Raw genomic sequence first — 21,716 nt, 5'->3', positions numbered from 1 at the left:
ACTCAGAGGGGTGTCCCTCAGCCACAACAAGGGAAACTCAGCTGGGAGCTGAGGGTCGCAGCTGGGCCACCTTCGAACTCGGCATCCCACCTCGCTCTGGGCTCCGCGGGCGCGGCCGCCGTGCGCTGCGGCTTTAAGGCACTGCCCGGCAGCGGGGGCTTCTCCAGCTGGAGCGGCGGGCAGCGGTCCTCTGCTCCGCAGGGCTCGCAGCACTCGCTGCTCTCTGCTAAATAACATCTGGCTGCTGGCCAGGCGGCTGCCCGGGCAGCTGCAGCGGCTCCCGGCAGGGCACAGTCCCGCCTGGCTCCATGGCAGCAGCGCCCGGCTCCCCCGCGCTCAGGGCGGCCAGGTCCTGCAAGAAGCAGCGCACGGTGAAGAGGCAAACCGGCATCTACACCTACCAGGAGCCACCCCACAGGTAAGGCATAAGAAAAAAAAAATCTTTCTCTGTGTCTTAAGATGCATTTCAAACCTTTTTTTTTTCTTTTTTTTTTTCTTTTTTTTTTTTTTTTTTTTTGGTCAAAATCACATTTCATGCTGAAACACAAACATAAAGCAGGGTATCGGGGTAGAGCATGGTAAGAAGAGAAGTTTCTTATTCTTGTCCTGTGTAACTATAAATTTCCCTTGAATCTCTCCTGAGACTGAAGGGACAGGACTGCAGACCAACGGATTTGTGGTCTGATGAAGTATGTCCCCCCAACTATTATTCCATGGCATGGTTTAGGTTATGATTTATTTCTACATGATCAAAAGGCTGTTTTTTCAGCAAAACTGCAAGGAACATTCCCAACAAGTACATAGCAGTACAACTGGGAAACTTTCTGGCTGGTGGTTGCTGCAGTACTTCAGATCCCTTCGTCATTCATGAGAAACAGCCACCACAGATTTTTAGACCTAAGCCTGAGTAAGAATGAATATTGCTGCTGTTTCATAAACCAACAGGGAATTGCAAGAACTGTAGCTTAGTAAATGTGGTGACGGCATCAGAAGAGATGATTTAATAATCATCCACAGAAATCTGCATCAAAGCACATCAATCTTTTCACAGGGACAAGTAATTCTTGGTATGTGGGGTCCTACACCCCTGTGGCCCTCAGCAGGGAATAGGAGTGAACAGTGACCATGACTGAATCACCTGCTCCCCTCATTCTAACAATAAAATACTGAAATAAAAATATCATTATTGAAATAAAAATAATAGGTATGAGTAATAAACTAATGTTATCTGTTCTTTCTGGAAATGTTTAGACAGCACTTTGTCCCAGAAGAATATACAGAAAGTCTTGCTAGCACGATGTACGAGCTGCATGGCTGAAAATGCTTGGAGAGGAAAGACTAGGATTCATGGTCAGGAACGGGGATAATTTATGACTGACCAGCAAGGGGTGGGGAAGGAAAGAGTTATGTCCTGGAAATGGAGAAACCATCCAAATAATTAATCAACTTTAAAACAATTAGGTCATGTGAGTTCCCTAGCTCTCTGTTCTTACAATGCTCAAATAGGTAGGATACTGTGCAAATCAACACTTTGTGGGGAATCCAAACGGGAATAACTTGTCTCCTTTCTCCTCTCGTGGGGCGTGTGCTGGGCTGCCAGCAACTCAGATGAAGATGCTGCTGAGGAGAAGGCCGAGAGCCATGACCCAGAGCAGATCTTTCAGAACATCCAGTACCAGAAGGAGATCATGTCCAACATCCGCTGCCGGCCGTGGCCGATGAGGCAGAAGCTGCGGGCGCTCAGGTAAAGGTGCCTGCACAGAGATTTTCAGGTTCACTGACTGTGACAGTGCTTCCAGCCTCGGGAGTTTTCAGTGTAAGATGGAAGGGTTAGAGCACAGGAATGATTTAGAGCTGCTAAGAAAACATTCCATGAGGATGTTCTGAAGGCAGCAGCCTCTGGGTGGACAGTCTGTAAGTGAAGTTGTCTCTGGTGCATGTCTGTGGCTCCCTTTAGAGAGTCACAGCACAAAAGAGAGCAAGAAATCATCCTTTGGCTATTAACTACAAAAAGAGACTGTCAGCTATTCAGTGGTCTAAAGGAAGGTTGTTGGTAATGCTCCATAAGATGTTTTTAAATTAAATTGTTTCGCTGTATCCCAAAAAGGAGACGCAGCCCGCCTTTTGAAGGGAATTACATGGTATGAGAGCAGAAACTGGTCACATCTTCCGGCAATGTACTGTAAATGCAGTAAATACTGAACACTTGTAAGTTTAAAAAGTATGGTCAGTGTAGTAAAAACATGTTTTACAGTTTAGGATTTCAATTATTATAATTCCAGATTTCCAGTGGAAGAGCATGGGGCTAACTCTTTGGGCCACCTGTCCAACCTGTGTCAGGTCTTTCACCTCGTGATCTGTGTGATGCTTGGGGGTTTTTTGCCCTTTTCATCTCAAAACCCTGTATGGTGCTCAGATGGCAATGCAGCTATGAGGAATCCCTACCCTACCAAGAGCCCTGGTGCAATCTGGGAAGCAAAGAGAGATTTGTCTCTCTTACACATATTCTGTGACCTCCTGCTTTCCTGTTCCTTTTGATCAGACCTTGGGGGTTCCAATCCACCTTCTGCAGAGGTCAAAGACTGTGTATGACCAGATGAAAATGCACCCCTTTGCCTCTCACAAGCTACTCCATACCTGCAGAAGAGCTGTCAGTATCCACAGATTACCAGCCTGTAAAGGGGATCTTGTTATTTTACTCATTTGGCTTCTACCATTTTAGAAGAAAGACTCTGAAACAAAAGGTCAGAGAAATAAATTAGAGGGACAGAAAACTCTCTCTGCGGTCAAACTCTTGAATGCTGAACTCTTTCAGAAAAAAGTCTGTTATCTCTTGGCTGTATTTCAGAGCATTTGACCCCTCTGGTAGCTGCTGCTTGTGCAGAATAAGAGATGTGAGCAATGGGATCAGTGTAGAGACTGAACCTCCCCTCTCTTGTGCAGGCAGGCGAAGGAGATCGTGCTGAAGTACGAAGGGAGGCTCACGAGAACAAGAGGTTACCAGGCTGCTGGGGCAGAGGTACAGCTGCTTTGTCTTAAATGTCTCAGATTTCTTGTTCCCACCAATAGCCATTTCCAGTTCTGCTCCAGAGAAGTGCATAGAGAGAAAAAAGTGGCTAAAAGCTTTTTTCTTTTTTTCTCTATTGTACTTTTATTAATTACAGTTTTGCAGACTAATCTCATGTGTTGAGTGATGAATATCCTTCCGTTAATGCAGTGTAAGCTTTCTTTTCAGACAGCCTCCAAGTATTGATGCCTGCTAGAGGGGGTGATGGGATAACAAACACGATGCAGTATCCTCTGAAGAGCTATTTCAACAAACTAGGGCCACAGCTCAATAGTTTAGTAAGAAAAATGTGTCTAGCTTTTAGTTTGGAAGACAATCCTACAATGGCTTATGTTAAATAAATTATTAAAGAAGGGGTTTTGCTTGCAAATACCCAGAGAATTTGAATCAAATCTTAGTAGATCTATTTACATCACTGAAAATAGACACTGGCCTGAGTTTCTGGAAATTTATAATATGCAGGAAATTGTATTTAATAAGCAACCAAGAAAAGACTTCTTTAGTCATCTAAGCAGTCAAGAATATTTTTGTTGTCATAACAAGTCGATTTTTAATCACTAATTTGCCTTCATTCCAAAAGGCGGGGTTAGGCCAAGAGACCATGCAGTTTATTCATGGGAACAAGTGGAGAGCTGCACACGTATCTGGTGCTCTGAGATGCTGGCCCCCCGAAGCAATGTTCACTTTCCAATGTAGAAAGTTTTCCTTGTTCTGCCTTTGCATGTGTGGCAAATCCAGTGGAAGTAAAAATGCTGTTAAAATAAACAATATTTTTTGCCTTTGATGTGAGTGGAACTAGGACTTTAGCTAGAAAGAAAAGTGCTAAATCAGAATGTCAGTAAATCAGAGATTGGGCTCAGTGCCTGTTCATATAATTCTTCCTATACAAAAGCAAAAGCTTTTATCTTAGAATTCACAGTGAGTAAAAGTTTGTGTCTAATCTAATTGCCTCTATTGTATTTGCTTGAAGACATTCAGCAGAGGGATGTAATTCAGCAGTTAATTAGTACCAGTCATTATGTGTGGGGGGATCTGTATTCTTTTATCCTAGCACCAATTAGGGGCTATAGCCTTTACATTAGGGCTAAACTCAGCAACAGCAACAGAATGAGCTGCCTTTTTTTGGTGTGGGGCTTTTTGTTTGTTTGTTTGTTTTAAATGGAAGAGAGTTTTTCCCTGCATATTTTTTTGGAAAATAGCGTGATGACCAAGGAGACAAAAATTGTAGCACAGAAAACAAGCACTACATCATCAAAGTTAAGAACTTAGTGGCTGAACATGTGCTAAGAATAAAATGCAGCTACTAGTTGTATAAGTATTTACATAAGTTTTTTAAATTTGCAAAATATATAGTGTTCATGATTGGATACTCCACTCATGATATGTAGTAGGGAGGAAAAGAGATGATAGCTATCAAATTATAATTTTGGAAAATTTTGCTTCACTGTGGACACATTGGTATTCTTTATTAATCTGTGGTGCAGCTGGCACAAGGTGCTTGAGTCTTTTCTCAGCCCTGTGAACCCTGTTTTCAACTGAAAGTCGCAATCCCAGAAAATCCCATACAGTTCCCAGCATCTACAATTTCTTTAATTAAAATACTTTCCATTCACGTAATTAAATGCCCATATCACCATAAATATTAATTAACTTTTGCCAAAGAGACTGATAATATTTTCAGTAATTAAAATCTTATTCAATCCTCTTTAATTTTAGGAGATGAAATTACATTATAGAATATTGACACTGCTATTAAAATGCCTAAAATATAGGTAGTATTTTAATATCTAGCTGTGCTAAAAATACTTTATAATGTCTGGAATACAATTTTTTTTTTCCTGTTGATACTGTAAAGTTATAGCTCTAACTCAACAACTCAAAAACTGTTCTCACTTTTGCACAGGTGGATTTTACTTTTTCTCCCACAGATGTACAGTGTGTACAGGAAGATCCTGTGACCATGCAAAAATGGAGGTTGAAGAAACTACAAAATATAACCACAGGATTTCTGCAGGTGTTGGCTGCAATATATAGAGCTGAGAATATAGCAGTTAAATTTGCTGTTGTTGAATAAAAAAGCTTATTTTTCCTCTAAGAGAATTTCCTCTGAGGCATTATCCTCCTAATAAGACCTTACTCATCAATGTTTGTAACAATTCTTGTGATAAAAGATAAGACATGAGCAAAATACTCAGCACTTCATTTCTAATTTTCTTTCATGTGGAGAAGTGTCATATTTCTCTGTTTTTTTCCCAGCTTTGGAGGAAGTTTATTCGCCTTGCATATAATTTTGTGGTAATCTTTATTCCTTGGGAAATGAGAATAAAGAAAATTGAGAGTAAGTATAAAGATTTCAAAGTATTCGTAAAATGCTAAAATGCTGAGTCTTATGGTGTATTTTTTTAATGTACTGAATTAAATAATATTTGGGAAGGAGTTAAATGCATACTTTCAGCAGCAAATTCTTTATTTAAAGCTTTGCTTTTTCATCTTTTCCTTGTACTTCAGAAACTGCACAGCTCCCATTGATGGTCTTAGTTGGGGGATAACTTTTGAAAATTCAGTTTTGTCCCTTTGGGATTCTGAAAATGAAAAAATTCTCTACTTTACTGAATGCCATCTATGAGAGATTTTTCTTTTTGCCTTGTTATTCTAATACTTCACGGATAAATGATACAAGCTTTTATAGACTGTGCAGGTCAGGTAACTGGGTTTGTTGTGGTTTAAGGTCATTTTGGGTCTGGAGTTGCCTCTTACTTCATCTTCCTGAGATGGTTGTTTGGAATCAATATTGTCCTCACCATAATGACAGGAGCCTTTGTAGTCCTACCAGAGGTAAGAACATGCTGTTAATATTTACAGAGAAACACTTGCTGTTGCACTTTCCTTTCTCAATAGAGCAAACACCACACTTAAATCATGCATCAGTTTGAAATGTACACTGTAAAATGAATTATTTAAAATAAATTCCCCTATTGAGAGGTTTTTCTCTGCCAAAGGATAACAGGTTTTTTTTATTGTGTTAGAGATGGTATTTTGTCAACATGGTACTAATGCTTTTAGAGAATATGTTTTTATCTGATTACTAAAATAAGGAACCCATTCTTAAAAGACATAGTGGGTGTTGAGTACATTCAAGTCCTATTAGTGTCATTTACAGGGAGAAAAACAGAGCACCCCTCTCCAGACTCTGAATTATTGTCCATTAAAAATCATTTCCTACAAATTCTGAACAGCCACAACTTTGTTTAGTTCTTGCATACAAGTAAGGCAATTTGTTAACTTTGTTAAATTATTCATAAACGTTATTTTGCATCACCTACCCTGTGCTTTAATAATTTTATTGGAAAACATGGGAATACCTGGTTTTATTCTCACTGCACAAAATAAAAAAGTGAATACACCTCGAACAAATAAAAAGTAAACCGGAAATAAAAAGGTGTCAACATTCATTTTTTAATTTTTATGGAAAAAGTAAATTTAACCCTGAACTATCATTTTGAGATCAGCCACTGCCCCATTTAATTTAAAAATGCTCACATTGAAAGCATGGTGCAGTGCTGACACAGAACTTGCTACCCTGGGAGTACCTCACCTTGTGGGCAGCTCTTGCTGGGAACCACTGTGCAGCCCTGGCTCAGATGGGCTCATGCAGCTCCTGAGACCTTCTCTCTTCTCCTCATCTTCTGAGACCTCCTCTCTCTCCCGCAGCTCCTGGCCGGAGCCCCATTCGGCAGCACGGTCAGCAAGACCATTCCCAAGGAGCACATTGCATCTGCTCAAGACCTGGACACCATCTGGTCACTGGGGGCAAGACTCAAACCACTCATTATTATTTTTCTGTTGCTGTTCTGTTGTAATTGTTGGTTACTGCTCTTACTGACACGCTCTGGTCTTTGCAGGGCTACCTCCAGTACTCTGTTCTGTTTTATGGTTATTATGGTCGTGACAGGAAGATTGGGAAAGCTGGATACCGGCTGCCTCTTGCCTACTTCCTTGTTGGAATGGCTGTGTTTGCTTACAGCTTCATCATTCTTCTAAAAAAGTAATAGTGCCCATTTACTGCTGCTCATAAACTTGTGTGTTCAGGCAATCAGCAATGGTATTTACTCCACTTCCTCTGTATTTATTCTGTGTAGTTCTATTAACATGCTCACCTCTGCTGGTATCATGGAGACAGACTGGGTTCAATCCTAGATTGCCCCTTATCTTCTTATAATCTCCACTCTCTGTTCCTTTTCCCAGCCTATAAAAGTAGGGCAGCACAGATCATCTGTGTGCTTTATCTTTGTGCAGTGTAAGGCACCACACTTATGGAATTCCTCTCCCCTCTTTTCTGTTATAAATATTGCCATGACAGAAATTTATATTTGAAGTGTAATGATTTCAGCATTAATATTCTCGTCTATTGAAATTCAAATATAAAACTACCATCCTAGGTGTAATATCATTTGCATTGCTTTAGTGGGTATGTTGCATTCCACTGGAATGTAAGCTTAATTTCTTCGCTGTGGAAGAGCCAGCCATAGGAGTTACTTAGCAGAGAGAACAGGACTGCCTGTGCTGACCATAAATCCAGGGATGTGCAATGCTTGGAGAAGAGGCAAAGTCACTCTGTCCTCTCCTGATTTTCTTTCTCTTCCCTTCTATTTATCTGGCACAGTGCAGTCCATGGATGTTTTCAGTGCTGTCTGTAATAGGTCTTGTTTTTGAGGCCAAACCTTCCCTTTTCATTTATTTTTAATCTACCTGCTGGTTTGTGCCAAGGGTCACTAGTACATTTCACACCAATCTACAGATCTGCAATTTCTAGATATGATCAGCTCTTCTTCTTCTGACTTGGCTCAGTGATTCTTTGCTGTCTACAGCTCCCCTTTAACATGGTCTTTTCAGATGCCCTTTCTTTCACAAGCTATTAATTTTCATTTCATATCCTATTTCTGCCACCTTGTTCACCTGACATGAGTAGCAGGGGTTTTCTTTCTTTTCCCAAAATGTGTAAAATGGTACTGGGTTTCTGTTTGACAATAACATATACTTTGAGGATTAAAACCGTACAGCAAACAAACAGATCCTGTGCACAATCGCTGATTATTCAAAACTAGATTTAATTCCTGTAACAGTGATCTTAGTGATGGTCTATTCCAGCTGGATCCTACCTAGAGATTGTAAAACTGAAATAGGTGTAAGCCCACAGTTCTAGTGAGATTTATTTGCTTTATTTGTCAGTTATAATGACTGCAAATTTTGAAATGCCCTTCCACAGTGAGTCATTTCTCTCTAGATGCAAGGTCAAGTTAATGAGCTGCACCTCACCCTGTTTTATGTTCTTCAGAAAGCTGACAACAGTGATAAAAATTTCTGCAAACCTTTGGTAGCTCTAAATGTATAAACATATGAAAACCATGAACCAAAGCAGTGACTTCCTTCATTACCATGTTCACACACCAGAAGCAGTTAAATGCCTGTTATTTTTTTACAGAATGGCAAAGAACTCAAGAATGAGTTTAGCAAGTGCCTCTGATGAAAATTACACTTTCTGCTGGAGACTGTTCTGTGCTTGGGACTATTTAATAGGAAACCCTGAGGCTGCAGAGAGCAAAGCTGCTGCCATAGTCAACAGCATCAGAGTGAGCAACTGACTTTCGAATTATTTCAAGTTGATTTTACTTGTTAATCTGTAAACCATGTAAATTTTTCCTCCCATCCCCTTGAACTTCCTATCGGTTTCTTGTATTTATTTACAGACCTATTTGCCTAGGGAAGGGCCAATATCACATCTGTGTGGTATTACAGGCACATCATATTTGCCGACATCCCGGCAAGGGGACGTTGTGTCCTTCCTCAAGAGAGTTTTATTTAATGCACCTGCATGTGTGACAAGAGGTTAGATAACTAGAATCAAATCTCTAGTGATGAAATTTCATTGAGTGTTGGAATCAAATTCGTGTTAACAACTGATTTGGCAGAAAAACAAACAAATTAATAGAAGGTATATTTGTTTATATGCAAAGGAATTATTTTATGCCTCAGGGAACCCATGTGCAACAGCCTATATTTTACAAGATGCTTTTTTACATGATAATAAGTTTTATATCTCTTTCCTTGGTTTATAACTTCCTCCACACAATTTATTGTTCTTTCTTCTTTATTTTATCAGCTATTAATCAGACTCCCCAGGGAAATAGTAATGGCATCAAGCCTGTTGCAGTACAAGGAGCATCTGGATGATGCTTTTAAGTCAAATGGTTTAGTTTAAAGTATTCCTATGAGGAAGTTGGACTCAATGGTCTTTATGGGTCCTTTCCAACTGGAGATATTCTATGATTCTATGATTTATTTCATCTCTCCATTACAAATGGAGGGATATCTTACAGGTCTCTCAATATCAGAAAACTGATAAAAATATAGATGTTTTGCACCTAGAATTTAAGAGTATATGTGGTTTTATCAAAAGCAATTTATTTCCCAAATTCGGCGTATTCTCATTATTAAAACAAAAATTATTTCAAATTGTGCCAGGGGTAAATTAATAAGCTATGATATTTATTTATTTCAATGACTAAGGGTAAGTTTTTGACAGTACTGTATTACATTAGTGACACCCAGATTTGGCACATTCTGCCAAAAAATCTGAAAGTCTTACCCTCTTTCTGTATCTCCTTGAACATGCATGACTGAAAGTGCCTGAGTATCTGATTACTGTGTATTTGTTTCTCAGAAATCTCCATCACTTTTTAATATCACATATCAGTGCTACAAATCAATGAGGACAGTGATATTTATCTGCTTGCACCTCCAGGATTTGATGGGTTTTTATTAGTGTACTTTAATTTCTGTGAAAGATCTGTGCATGATTTTTCCTAAACATTATTAAAATGGTAATGCTGTGTTTCTTTCAAGGAAGCTATACTGGAAGAGCAGGAAAAGAAGAAAAGCAAAAACTTGTATGTATATAAGATAAGAGATACTTTTCAAAGCACTGTTTCAATGCAGATATCAGTGCTAATCTGCTTCTTTTGTACTTCTTAAGCCTGTTCAAAATGACCCCTGGTGTCATGAGACAACCTGCTGTATTGGTTGTATCTTCTTTTTTTCCTAGGGCAGTGACCATAAGTTTAAGAATTATTGCAAACATCCTGGTGCTTCTGTCCCTTGCGGGAAGTATTTACATCATCTACTTTGTCGTCGATCGATCCCAAAGGTTAGAGCGCACCAAAAAGGAATTGACTCTTTGGGAAAAAAATGAGGTACACTGTCTTTACTCTAACTCTATGCTAGAAGCAGGATTGCTGTCTGGGGGCTTTCTGTAGCAATATTGTGCACAGAGGTGTAAATAGCAAGAGATGAGCCAGGAGAAAGGAGAAATTAATGGGCAGACCTGGATCTGCCTTGACACGCTCTCTCAGCTCTGCAGCCAGGTGTTAGTGCAGCTGAACTGGACAGAGGAGGGTGCAGCTGCTCATTTCACAGGCACTGCAGTTCTAGCAGGTCCCTATTTTGTGAGCACAAAGCTTAATCTCTCCTGTGACTTATAAATCTGCTTTTACACCCAGGACTGAGCTGAGAAAACACTGGGCTGATGGACTAGAAAGGAATTGACTTTGATAATGGAAACTGACCCAGTATCAGGGGATGCTGAATGTTCTGTGCCTATTTTCAATCAGAGGAATGAGTGAGAGTAGGAGGTGCACAGGCATGAAGAAGCCACTCACCCATTTCAGAGGAGCATGCTAGCATCATATTACCTTCATGCTAACTTTTCAAGAAAGTTGAACTTTGAAGCTACAATAACTGGAGTAAAGACTCCCAAGTGGTATTCCAGATCTATAATTTTTGATCATAAGTACTATTATTACTAATGTCAATTATTAACTTTTTAAAGCACCTCCTCCAAGAAAAGCAATCACCAAAGTATGTGCCTCAGCAGTATTTCAGTCAGCCCTCAAGATTCCACAAAAGTCCTTCATCAAACACTTCAAAAATGCTGCATGTTTCTGTTCCATAGGTGAGCGTAGTTGTGTCACTGATCACAATGATTGCACCCTCTGCTTTTGAACTTGTGGCAGCTCTGGAGATGTATCATCCAAGGACTACTCTTCGCTTCCAGCTTGCCAGGTATGGGTATTATTTAATGTAAAAAAATATGTGGAGAGAAAAGGAAGAAATGAGAGGTGTGTTCTGGTTCATGTTTTAGTACAGCCAAACCAGAGAATGTATGAGAAGTCAATGGTTACCAATGCTGGTAACCTGTATTTTATTCTCTTTTCAGGGTTCTTGTCCTATACTTGGGAAACCTCTACAGTTTAATCATTGCTCTCCTGGATAAAGTGGACAGTATGAGTGTCACTGTAAGTTTAACTTGATGTTTTCTGATGCATAAAGCTAGTAGACTTCATAGACAGAATTCTGTTTATTGTGAAGTATATGAAGTCAGATGAAAATTTATTTGAAATACTATGGCTTGATAGGATTGTAGAGCTAAGTTTAGACAGTAATGTTTATTTACAAATACTTATAAGGTCTTTTAAATTAGTCTTTAAGGATAACTGGATCCATTTGATTGCTGATGTAAGGAGATAAATAGATTTCTATGCATTGTTGAACTATTGAAAAAAAAAGGAACAACCTTATCACTGCAGGTCAAATATTTCTGCCTACCTAAATTATCTCGAATGCCCTTTGGTATTCCATCTGACTTTGTCCATTGACAGCTGTTTAACAGTTGCCTAACTGCTGCTTTGAAATATATGAAGAAATGTCTGTGTGTGTGTGAATGCTGTAGAAGATGCAGACATCTGCATCCCTGTGCAGTTAAGAAGTAGCTTTTGGGACATTTATTATTTCAGGACTCTGATGTGAACAACAACGCAAGTAATTCTACCACCTCCTTAGCAACCAACACTCTTTCTAAGGACGACAATTTAACCATTCCTAACGTACAAATTAAGAGAAATGGCTTCCTCACGTTGGAAGAGCATCGCACCCAAGGCCTGACAGTGTCAGACTCACTGGTTAACCAAACAATTTCCTTTAACACCCAGAACCCGCAGGATCAGTGCTGGGAGACATATGTTGGTCAAGTATGTAATTGTTTTATTGTCATCAGCTTACTCCACTTATTCCCCATTTGACAAAAATTTAAAATCATGTTATGCTGTGTTAATTTTTAGAACTTTTCTTTGTATAAATTCCAGAATTTAGCTAAGGACGATGCAGGAAGAGTTAAGACTGTGCAGAGTGCTATGGCCATAGAAACAAGCTTTGGGTTTTGTTCAGTATCTACAGTATGTTTAGTGCTGTTCAAATGTTCTTTTGCCAGGCTTTGATCTCTGTCTTCAGCTCTGCACAGGCAGATCTGTACAGATCTGTGACATGGATCCTATTTTGGCAGGGCACATCCTTCTAAACCCTACAGAGAAACAAGACTATAAAGACATATAAGCAGCAACATGCACTCTGTACAGATTCAGATTGCTGCTTCAAGAGATGGAGCTGCAGACCTAAAACAAGAGATTGTGCTCTTGGTCATTTGTACAATATCAGAAGTCTCCATTCATTCTGCCTCAATAAATCTCTAGATAATCAAGTGCTCTTCACTTTTTCAGAGGGAGAGAGAACAACAACAACAACAAAAGGTTTCAAAATGGGGACAGCTGGATGGCAGTGCCACGTTCCCACATTTGGGGTGCGGAAAATCTGCAGATTTAATATGACACCTTTTGCTTCCCTACATGCAAAGGGTACATTACTTGTGATTTCCAGGGACACTAATACATTCAGAGAGAAATTTTAACCACAAAAATGCAGAAGATATCGCTGATCCATTTGAGACTGTGGTTTCTGACAGTGTCACACATGTCTAGGCGATTGGATTAAGAACCATGTTATTGTGCTTCTGATTTTCTGATCTTCTTGTTTCAGAATGACGACTATTAAAGGTCTTGTTTGACCATTAGGAGGAAAAGAACCCTCTGAAGTTTATTAGCCTGACTTCTATTCTTGTATATACCTTTTGCACAATCTTATAGAAAATAGAGGGTTTGAATGTTTGGATTTTTTTCCCCAGAAAGGCCTAGAGATGTATAGGACTGAATTCTTCCTATTTTAATTTTTTTAAAGCTCAATTAAATATAGGATAACTTCATTCTTTTGTACAAACCAAACAACTATTTTTTATGGCTTGATGATGCTATGCCATTGGGTTGTGGGTTTGTCTGAATAACAAGATTTTTGTCATTGTGAAACACTTTGCAATTACATATTACAAGAGTCATCTCAATAAAAGAATGGGTGCAATAGAAAGAAACAACAGAAACCAGAATTTTACTGCTGAAAGGAATAAAAGGCACCCTGGAAGCTTGATTATATTTATTATCTTTAACAGAACAAAGATAAGTAAGGGAAAAGCCAAACAGGAAAATTTTAAAAGGAAATTTATATATTCAATTAATATTTTTTCAGAATACTAAGTTTGAGCCAAAAATGCAAGTACAAGTGCAAAAGAGCCATATGCAGTCCTTTTTCTTTCACAATGACTCAGTATGTGTGAACAATGTGTATTTCAGGAGATGCTCAAGCTTTCAATTATTGACATGATTTTCACAGTCGCAAGCATCCTGCTAATTGACTTTTTCCGGGGACTGTGTGTCCGATATTTGAGTGATTGCTGGTGCTGGGATCTAGAAAGCAAGTTTGTAAGTACAATCCATATTTTATCAAGCTAAGATGTTGAAGATGGGTAGGCTCCTTCCCTCAGTACTAAATGTCTCTAAAGTCTTTCCACAAATGAATAATTTCTTGGTAGCACACATCTATAAACGCGCGCTGAGTTTAAATTGGAGGGTACAGGATAAATGTTGAGATTAATGTTTTTCTCAAGCCTACTCATATGGCTCTGGTGCAAAAATTTTTTGTTTACACAAAATAAGATCACAGAGCAGTTCCCACAGTCTAGATGTCTAAGATGACACCGAGGGCACATAGTCGTTCCCCACATCCTCTTTCCTGCAGCGCAACATCTTTACCTGATGTAGATAGTGATCCAAGAAACAGTAACTAACAGAACACAGCCCTTTAAGAAAAATACAGTGGGTAATACATGGTTAGCAAGAAGCTGGTGGCATGAAAACCTGCAGACTGTTCTTTGTCCTTAAAGATGTGAAGTAAACTAGAGAGGAATAAATTCCTTTATTCATTTAATCCCTAGCTGCATGGTAGGTTTTGCTGCCTGCCAGCAGTTGGTATTTGATCTGGATGTTTCAGGCTGTGTACTGTCTGCAAACTGATTCAGTCAAATGCGTCAAATAAATAGTCTGTAAACAAGATTAAGACAAAGTTATTCATCATACACTGTGTTTCTTGTAGCCAGAATATGGAGAGTTCAAAATTGCAGAGAATGTATTGCATTTGGTCTACAACCAAGGAATGATCTGGTATGCAGTCCTTATGGTTTTTTTCTTGTCCTCTGTTGGCTATTGCTTGGTCAATCTGATTATTTAAGTGAAAACCTATTTAAGTAGAATATTGACAGTGTAGTCTTTTATATTAAGAGATCATCTGTTATTAGTGAGCTATTAATCTGTTTACCTGATGTGGGGTTTGGGGTTTTTTTAGTCTATTCTATTACTATCAAAATGGCTTCTGGCAACACTGAGTACTGACATGATATGATTTTTTCAGGATGGGAGCCTTCTTTTCACCTTGCTTACCAGCATTCAATGTGCTCAAGTTGATTGGCCTCATGTACCTGAGGAGCTGGGCTGTGCTGACATGCAATGTGCCACATCAGCAGGTTTTCAGAGCATCTCGGTGAGTCAAAATGAGAACCAATGATAAAGAAAAAAATCAAATGCAGGCAATGGAAATATCCTTCATCAATATGAAGAAAATTACAGGAGATTTTAGCTCTAAAAGTTGACAGTCAAATTTCACACTAACACCGATAGCACAAGTCTGAGGAAAAAAGACATAGTTACTGAGAAACTGGAATGTTTGTGAAGCAGGGTAGTTGAAGATGTGAAAAAAGTAAAAAACAGGTCAGGGAATATTCCTAGACACTTATTATGGCCTAAAATAAATGCTTTACTTCCATACAAATCTGACAGAGCACAATAATGTATATTAACTGTTAACTGTTGCAAGTCCTATTTCTTGATGTTTCTCCTTTTAAAAGCTGTGCAATATCTTCTTTTGTCTGTTGCATTGTACAACAGATTTCCTAATTTTTCTTCTGTTATGATGAATATGTTAATTGTTTATTCAAAACAGAAATAGTTTTGGGCATCTTTAATTCTTAATAATCAGTGATTTCTAATATCTTTTTTAGGATGAATTGACTTCTGCTGCTGTTCTTTTTCTCCTCTAACACAACTGGGCAGGAAGGGCAGCCTTTATCAAAGGGTGCAGGAACCAGTTCTCTGGCTGCAGCTCTGGTATCTGAAAAGCAGTGCAAATAGAATTTTGATCATTAAGGGTCTGTTTAAGCCAGCTCTGTTCAGACTTTCTAATTATAGCAGAATGATTTTAATCTTTCAGACATGTTGATCTTGAACTGGATAGGTAGATTGCGACTTGCACATTTATGTTGCCTCTGGTTTTCTCTCTGATTAGTATAATCTGAAAGATGTTACACCTTCTTGCAGGTCCAATAACTTCTACTTGGCCATGTTGCTGTTTATGTTGTTCTTGTGTATGTTACCAACAATTTTTGCTATTGCCCGATACAAGCCATCCTTAAGCTGCGGCCCCTTCAGGTGAGGTATAATGGATTTTACTTCCCCCTCTTACAATAAACATTTCATGTTTCATAATACACAAATTACAGATTTAAAGTCAAAAAAAGTTGATAGGACAATGCTTTTCTAATGCCAATATTTTACAGTATAAGATTTAATAAGGCAAATAGGTCAAAATTTCGAGTTGATTTGCTTTATATACATGATTTAGTTAGTTTACAGCTACATAATGTAATGCACCACTGAGCAATCTCCCAAACATCACTGTCTTGTGTATCCATTCAAGAGCCCTCCAAGCTTGTTTTTTATTCAGTGCCATACTGCTTAACAAATATACTCAGGATTCCTTAGAACTTAATTTTACCTTTTTTCCCTCCCACACCTTCTATAGCGGTCAAGAAAAAATATATGATATTGTTTCTGAAACGATTCAAAATGATTTTCCCACATGGTTCAACACAGTGATTACTTACATCAGCAGTCCTGTGGTTGTCCTCCCTGCACTACTACTGTTATTGTAAGTACTTTGGTTTTTCTAGGCAGGTTAAATTGATTGTATTAATACTGGCCTTATCTCTGGAGAGCCAAGTGTAGATACTGAGGAAAAAACTGCATTGTCGTAGTTTCATTAAGCATAACTGAAAAAACAATTCCAACACCTCACTGAATGTGTGGTATATGGACCAGATAGGAAAGAAAGTATGTTAAAAAGACTGTCAAAAGGAATTTCACATTTTGGGATACTTGTTCCTGCATTGTGTCAAGGCTTGAAGTGCTGATGGTTCCAGGAAGTTTAAGAACCTTCTTCCCTCTTAAGAGTTCCTCAGAAATAAATTTTCCATTTCTTCATGGTCATTAGTTCAGTTTATGACAGTGAACAGGGCTCAGTCTGTCATTTAAAGAAGCTATTCAATCATCCCGATTTATGACAAGATAAATCAATTATGATGGTCTGCTCTTAAGTGTTAATGTAATATAACTTGCTGCAGACTCTCTAGTGGAAATCTTTTCTTACTTGGGTTATAAATAATTGTTCACAGTTGGGAAATAATATTGATTTTGAGCTGCTTGAAATTCACTTCGCTTCTCTCAAAAGTTGAATTTTGTTTTGCTTGTACCTTTGTACCGTTCTTTTTTCCTGTGTAAAGGCAGAGTTTGTCCCACCGTTGGCTTTTCAAATCAGATGGAACTTTTCCTATTTGTAACTTTTTCCCTCTAAGGTCCCAGCCATGTAATATTTACAAATTTAAGTATGCCTATTGACTGCTTCAAACTGACGGCTAAGCACATATGTAATGTTTGTGGTATGAAGTCTAGCTATAAGACATTGTCTGAAAGCCAGTGCAATCCATTATGTCAGCCACAATCTGCCAGGATCTGATCTCATCTGTGCCAGGTAAACAAGGTGTTATTTCAGCCAACCAACAAAACTACATTGGTAAGGGTTGTGCAACCTCAGATGTAACTCTGGTGTCTCTGTTCTAAGACCTTGAACTGGGAAAAAACCACAAAACAATGTCTGTCAAAATGATCTGTCTAGAATTAAAAAAAGAAAAAAACAACAACAAACAATCAAAACAAATAAAACCAACTAGAAATGCATCCCAGGTTACATACACAATGAAAAGACCTGCAAAAAGCCACAGATGAAATTAGAACTGCTGTTAAATATGTTTTCAGTGTCATTTCTTTCTTTAATCTTTTTGCTTGAAAGAAGGCTGTAATCCATTATTACAATATAAGGAAACACTACAGAGCAGCAGCTGAACTTGTAATTTTGACCTATAAACCCTCAAAAAGAAACTGTCAAGAATGTCTGAAGTGACTCTTATCACCCCTTTCACTTCTAGCATGCTAATCTACTACCTACAAAGTATTGCAAGATCATTAAAATTCACCAACAATCAACTGAGAATGAAGATACAAACAGTAAGTATAGCAAAAAGCACTTTTACATGTAATTTGGGGGGTCTTCAGTAAAGTATGAGGCTAATTAAATCTCTAAAGTCACTTCTAGTGTTTCATAATGTAAAACAAATCCTCTACTTTTCCATCCTTACAAAGCAGGGGATTTACTCTCTAATCCATAATAATTTATGGATTCTCATTCTTCTGAATGTATTTTAGGAAAGAACTGAAGATAAGAAAAAGGTGGTTCAGATGGCAGTAGGTAAGTTGGACACCTTTAGAAATGCCATTATTAATAAAGCATTTGGACCTAAACCCATTTTGATTTTTCATACATGTAGGGAAGTACAACTACATTTTTAAAACCATATTTCCTGTAGAATCCTCCTTTTAGATAATTTCTGAGCTAAGTTTGACTTAATCTTGGCAACACTGAAAGCCATTGTTTGTAGTTTAAACCTAAATTCACTTGGAATCCTTGGAGTGGGTATTTTCCTGCTTTTATCACCAACAAGGAAGAACCTGAGATGCATCTTTGATGATTCAAATCATCTCAGACTTTGCATGCAATGCAGAGGCTGGTAAGCAGAAGAAAAATTGGCTTCTTGCCCATTTTGGAATCCTACAGTGCAACATTCAGTGTTTTTTCTGTGTCCCCAATACTCCCATCTGCTATGTACTGTAGTGTGAAGATCTACCCCTTTATCACCAAGTATCTCAGTGTGACACATTTTCTCTCTTCTGAACACGGTGGGTTCTGCTGGCCTTGGATCCCTGACTGAAGGGGGAACTTGAGCCACTGAATTTTCACAGCAGGTTCTAAATATAGAGACCTGGAAAGTGCCTATAATAATTTCCATTTTCTAGCCAGAATCCAAAATCTGGATGCTAATGACAAAAGACCAGAGCAAGAAACTGATATTATCAGCCAAGAGTCTTCTGTTCGGTCCTCCACACCCCGAAAGAATGGCAGCGTCTTGAACTTCGAATCTCCTGTGAGCAAAGGCACCAGAATACAAACCATTTCCCAGTCTGTGCCCCAAGCTGTGCCATCGACTGACATTGTGAGACCTGCCAATGCAACCCCCACAACTTCAACCTCTTTAACACCAGCTCCCTCTGTGTCAAGTGTACAGAAACCAAGAAATGATCATATCACAAACAGGTAAGACTGCTTTGATTTTGAAATGGTATTTATTCCAGCAGCTCCATGCCATACCTGTTTATTTACAAAAGAGCAGTGCTTTCAGACTGTCTGGAGCTGTAAGATAGCAAAGGAATTTTTTTAAAACAGATTCATTAATGGGTGCTATTGATGTTGCTGGTGACACCACATCCTTAACCCTCCCTTAAACAGAGATGGGATTATAAACCCTTTGAAATGATGTCGCTGATGGAGTTTATACACAGCTCAAGCAAAGCTAAATACTAGACTTGCATTCAGGCACATAACTAAATGAGTTTGTGCAGGATACCATCTCCATGAACAAAACAAATACAGAGTGAAGGAACTCTGCAGAATGTCTGTGCAGCTTCATTTGTAAAACAACCAGTCTGGCATATCAGTAGATGGATGCTTTAAACTATCTTTTGGGTTTTTTTCCAAGTGTATAAAGAACAATTCTCAGAACAATAAGAAAACAGAAAGGGAATATAACTTGAAAGGACAATTGTGTCACCTTTTCCTAGAGAATAACAAATACATTTCCTAATTTCTTGGGTATTTTTAAAAATTATTCTAAAATTTGGAACAGTGGAGATATGATAATCTCCACTTTTTCAACCTAGTCTTTGACAACCAAAGCAGTAAATTCTTTTATATGTTTCAATTCCATTAATTGATAAGTGTGTATATCAATATTTCCTTTTTCTTTCTTCCTTCCCAAAGATACCCAAGTGTTGTTCATAGGAGTGCGAGTGAGCTGTGCAAAACAAAGCCCTGCACACCAGTGACTTTCAAAAAGCACACTGAAGATGTTCATTCTGACCCTCTCTTCAGAAAAGCCATTCGGCAGGTAAATTCGGATGCCCTTGGGGCAGGGGCTCCTGTATTTTTGGGATGTAGACCATATGCTACCAGGTATTTTCTGGTTAATGAAAACGAGTCCCGCAAAAAATCGCTCCGTTCTACCTCCCGACTCCAAAGGCATTTCAGAAAGGAGGAGTCAGGAGACATTATTGAGTTGTATCCACGCCATGTCAGAAGATACGTGGTTCGAACACCACACCAGATGTATTCCCCTCATCCCAGTGAAGATGAGGAGGATGAAGAAGAACTTGAGAGAGAATTCATGAACAGATCCCATCGCCCTCGCTCACTGTCTGACCTTCGCCCAGCACCACGGTTTTACATTGGGGATCGTGCTGATGGCCACATTCTCATGGGCAAAGACCTAGCCAGAGTGCATTACAAATCCTGGGATGATGGTTTTGAGCTGGACCTGGACAGGCCTCCATATGCTTACAAGAAAGTACACCTGAACTATCCTGAGTCACGTGTGAAACCAAAATCAAAGCAAAAGCTGGAGCAATCTCTAACAGAGTCTGATTCCATTTCCATTGAATCCAGCAGTGATCCGCAGAACAGCAGCAATGACCAGTATATCCAGGTCATCCATACCAAGGACAAGTATCCAAAATCTGGGGCAAAACTCCCCAAAAAGAAATCTAAAAACAGTGTTGATCTAAGTATGTCTGAGCCTAGTGAACTGGTGTGCTCAAATGTCTGAAAAAGTGCCCCAACCTCATTGTGTTTTGAGCTGGTGTATGTGCTGTTGTGCTTTACTTGCTATTCGAGGTCTATCAGAGTAACTTGGATGTAGTTTTTGTAAGAATCATGTACGCAGCCACTCGAGGTGGGAAAAGTCGTGTGTTTTACTCTTTATTGTACCTTGCTTTGATATCACAACTGATGTGTGGCAAATTTTAGAAAAGAAGGTTATTCTAATTTATTCCTTACCGTTATGCTGTCAAAGCCCAAAATCTCTGCCTACTGGAAAATCAAAAGCCATGTACTTGGGGCACTTCAATTAAACCACTACAAAAATACATCAGATGAGGGGCTTTTTATCTGCTACAGCCAGAAGTGAAGATTCTTCCTGAATAAATTCAGCAGGGAATCCGCTTCCTGCAAACGGAGCTGCTACTTAAGAGTAGATCTTGATGTTGTTTGAATATGCTGTGGCCCAAAAAAACTAGGTAAAACGGCTAATTAGAGAGAATTGTGAGTTTCTTTAGAGTGTATCACACGGGCAGGGGAGTTATTTGGCAACGTAAATCAGACTTCTATATTAAATCCTAAATCCTCTATTAATTTTCTGGTGAGCCTCAGACCAGCATGGTAAGAGTCTCAGTGGCAAACTGAGCTTTTAAACTGAGCCTCGATCCGCAGCCTTTAAAAGACTCACTTCATTACTCATAGCTTCTAAATTCTATCCCGTTTTTCACACACCGCTGCAATTTCCCACTTCTTTTAGATTCTGAATGTTATAAATGACTATTATAAAGTTAGCTTTTCGCAAGATGTGTGCTATATGATTAATAACTTTGTGGTAAGGATATAAGATTTTATTTCTGCTGTTAGTAAAGAAAATTAGGCATAGTGGTAGTATTGATATAGTATACTTAAACTAGCTGGCTGGGATAACCTCCAGTGAACATATAAAGAAGACTCTGTTATTGATACACTAACTATCAACATCTACCATCTGAAGAAAGCATAGACCAAGGCCCACATGAAGATTGGCTGGTTGGTTGGTTGGTTGGGTGGTTTTTCGCTCGTTTCTCTCCGTGTCATTGGGATTACAGCACTGACGAGCGCGGCCCCATCTCTGAGGAAGCTCGGCTCCGCCTCCGATCCCACACACGGTAGCACATCCCGGCCGTGCCAGCCCCGCTGCCCGGCTCTGCCCGTCCGCAGCGTTCTCGGTCCCGTGAGGCGCGGCCGGGCCTCAGGTGAGGGGCGGTGCCGCCATCGGCCCAGGGGCGGCGCGGCGCGGGCGCTC

The 21,716-nt window shown here is 39.2% G+C and overlaps 1 protein-coding gene across 1 annotated transcript; it reads left to right on the top strand.

Annotated features, from left to right (window-relative positions):
- The first annotated feature begins 308 nt into the window (after nucleotides 1-308).
- On the top strand, nucleotides 309-20,789 carry TMC3 (transmembrane channel like 3). The gene is made up of 23 exons (XM_066328343.1): nucleotides 309-418; nucleotides 1,601-1,744; nucleotides 2,944-3,019; nucleotides 5,324-5,405; nucleotides 5,796-5,902; nucleotides 6,779-6,877; nucleotides 6,970-7,112; nucleotides 8,550-8,697; nucleotides 9,971-10,014; nucleotides 10,170-10,317; nucleotides 11,076-11,185; nucleotides 11,340-11,418; nucleotides 11,473-11,501; nucleotides 11,937-12,150; nucleotides 13,636-13,764; nucleotides 14,435-14,502; nucleotides 14,750-14,878; nucleotides 15,712-15,822; nucleotides 16,196-16,321; nucleotides 17,655-17,733; nucleotides 17,932-17,974; nucleotides 18,580-18,877; nucleotides 19,601-20,789. Exons 1-23 carry the CDS (start codon nucleotides 309-311, stop codon nucleotides 20,439-20,441), a joined length of 3,357 nt encoding a protein of 1,118 aa, XP_066184440.1. The 3' UTR covers nucleotides 20,442-20,789.
- Nucleotides 20,790-21,716: the final 927 nt, after the last annotated feature.

This window comes from Sylvia atricapilla, chromosome 13 (genome assembly GCF_009819655.1).
Source record: "Sylvia atricapilla isolate bSylAtr1 chromosome 13, bSylAtr1.pri, whole genome shotgun sequence".
Taxonomy (NCBI): Eukaryota; Metazoa; Chordata; class Aves; order Passeriformes; family Sylviidae; genus Sylvia; species Sylvia atricapilla.
Note: the sequence above shows the minus strand (reverse complement) of the source record. Positions and strands in the feature narration are given on the sequence as shown.

What these genes read in the sequence shown, in the direction of transcription:
- TMC3 (XM_066328343.1), top strand. Translation starts at nt 309, where the DNA reads ATGGCAGCAGCGCCCGGCTCCCCCGCGCTCAGGGCGGCCAGGTCCTGC. An exon ending in TACCAGGAGCCACCCCACAG is followed by an intron (nt 419 to 1,600) that starts GTAAGGCATAAG and finishes CTGGGCTGCCAG; the next exon opens with CAACTCAGATGAAGATGCTG. An exon ending in CAGAAGCTGCGGGCGCTCAG is followed by an intron (nt 1,745 to 2,943) that starts GTAAAGGTGCCT and finishes TCTCTTGTGCAG; the next exon opens with GCAGGCGAAGGAGATCGTGC.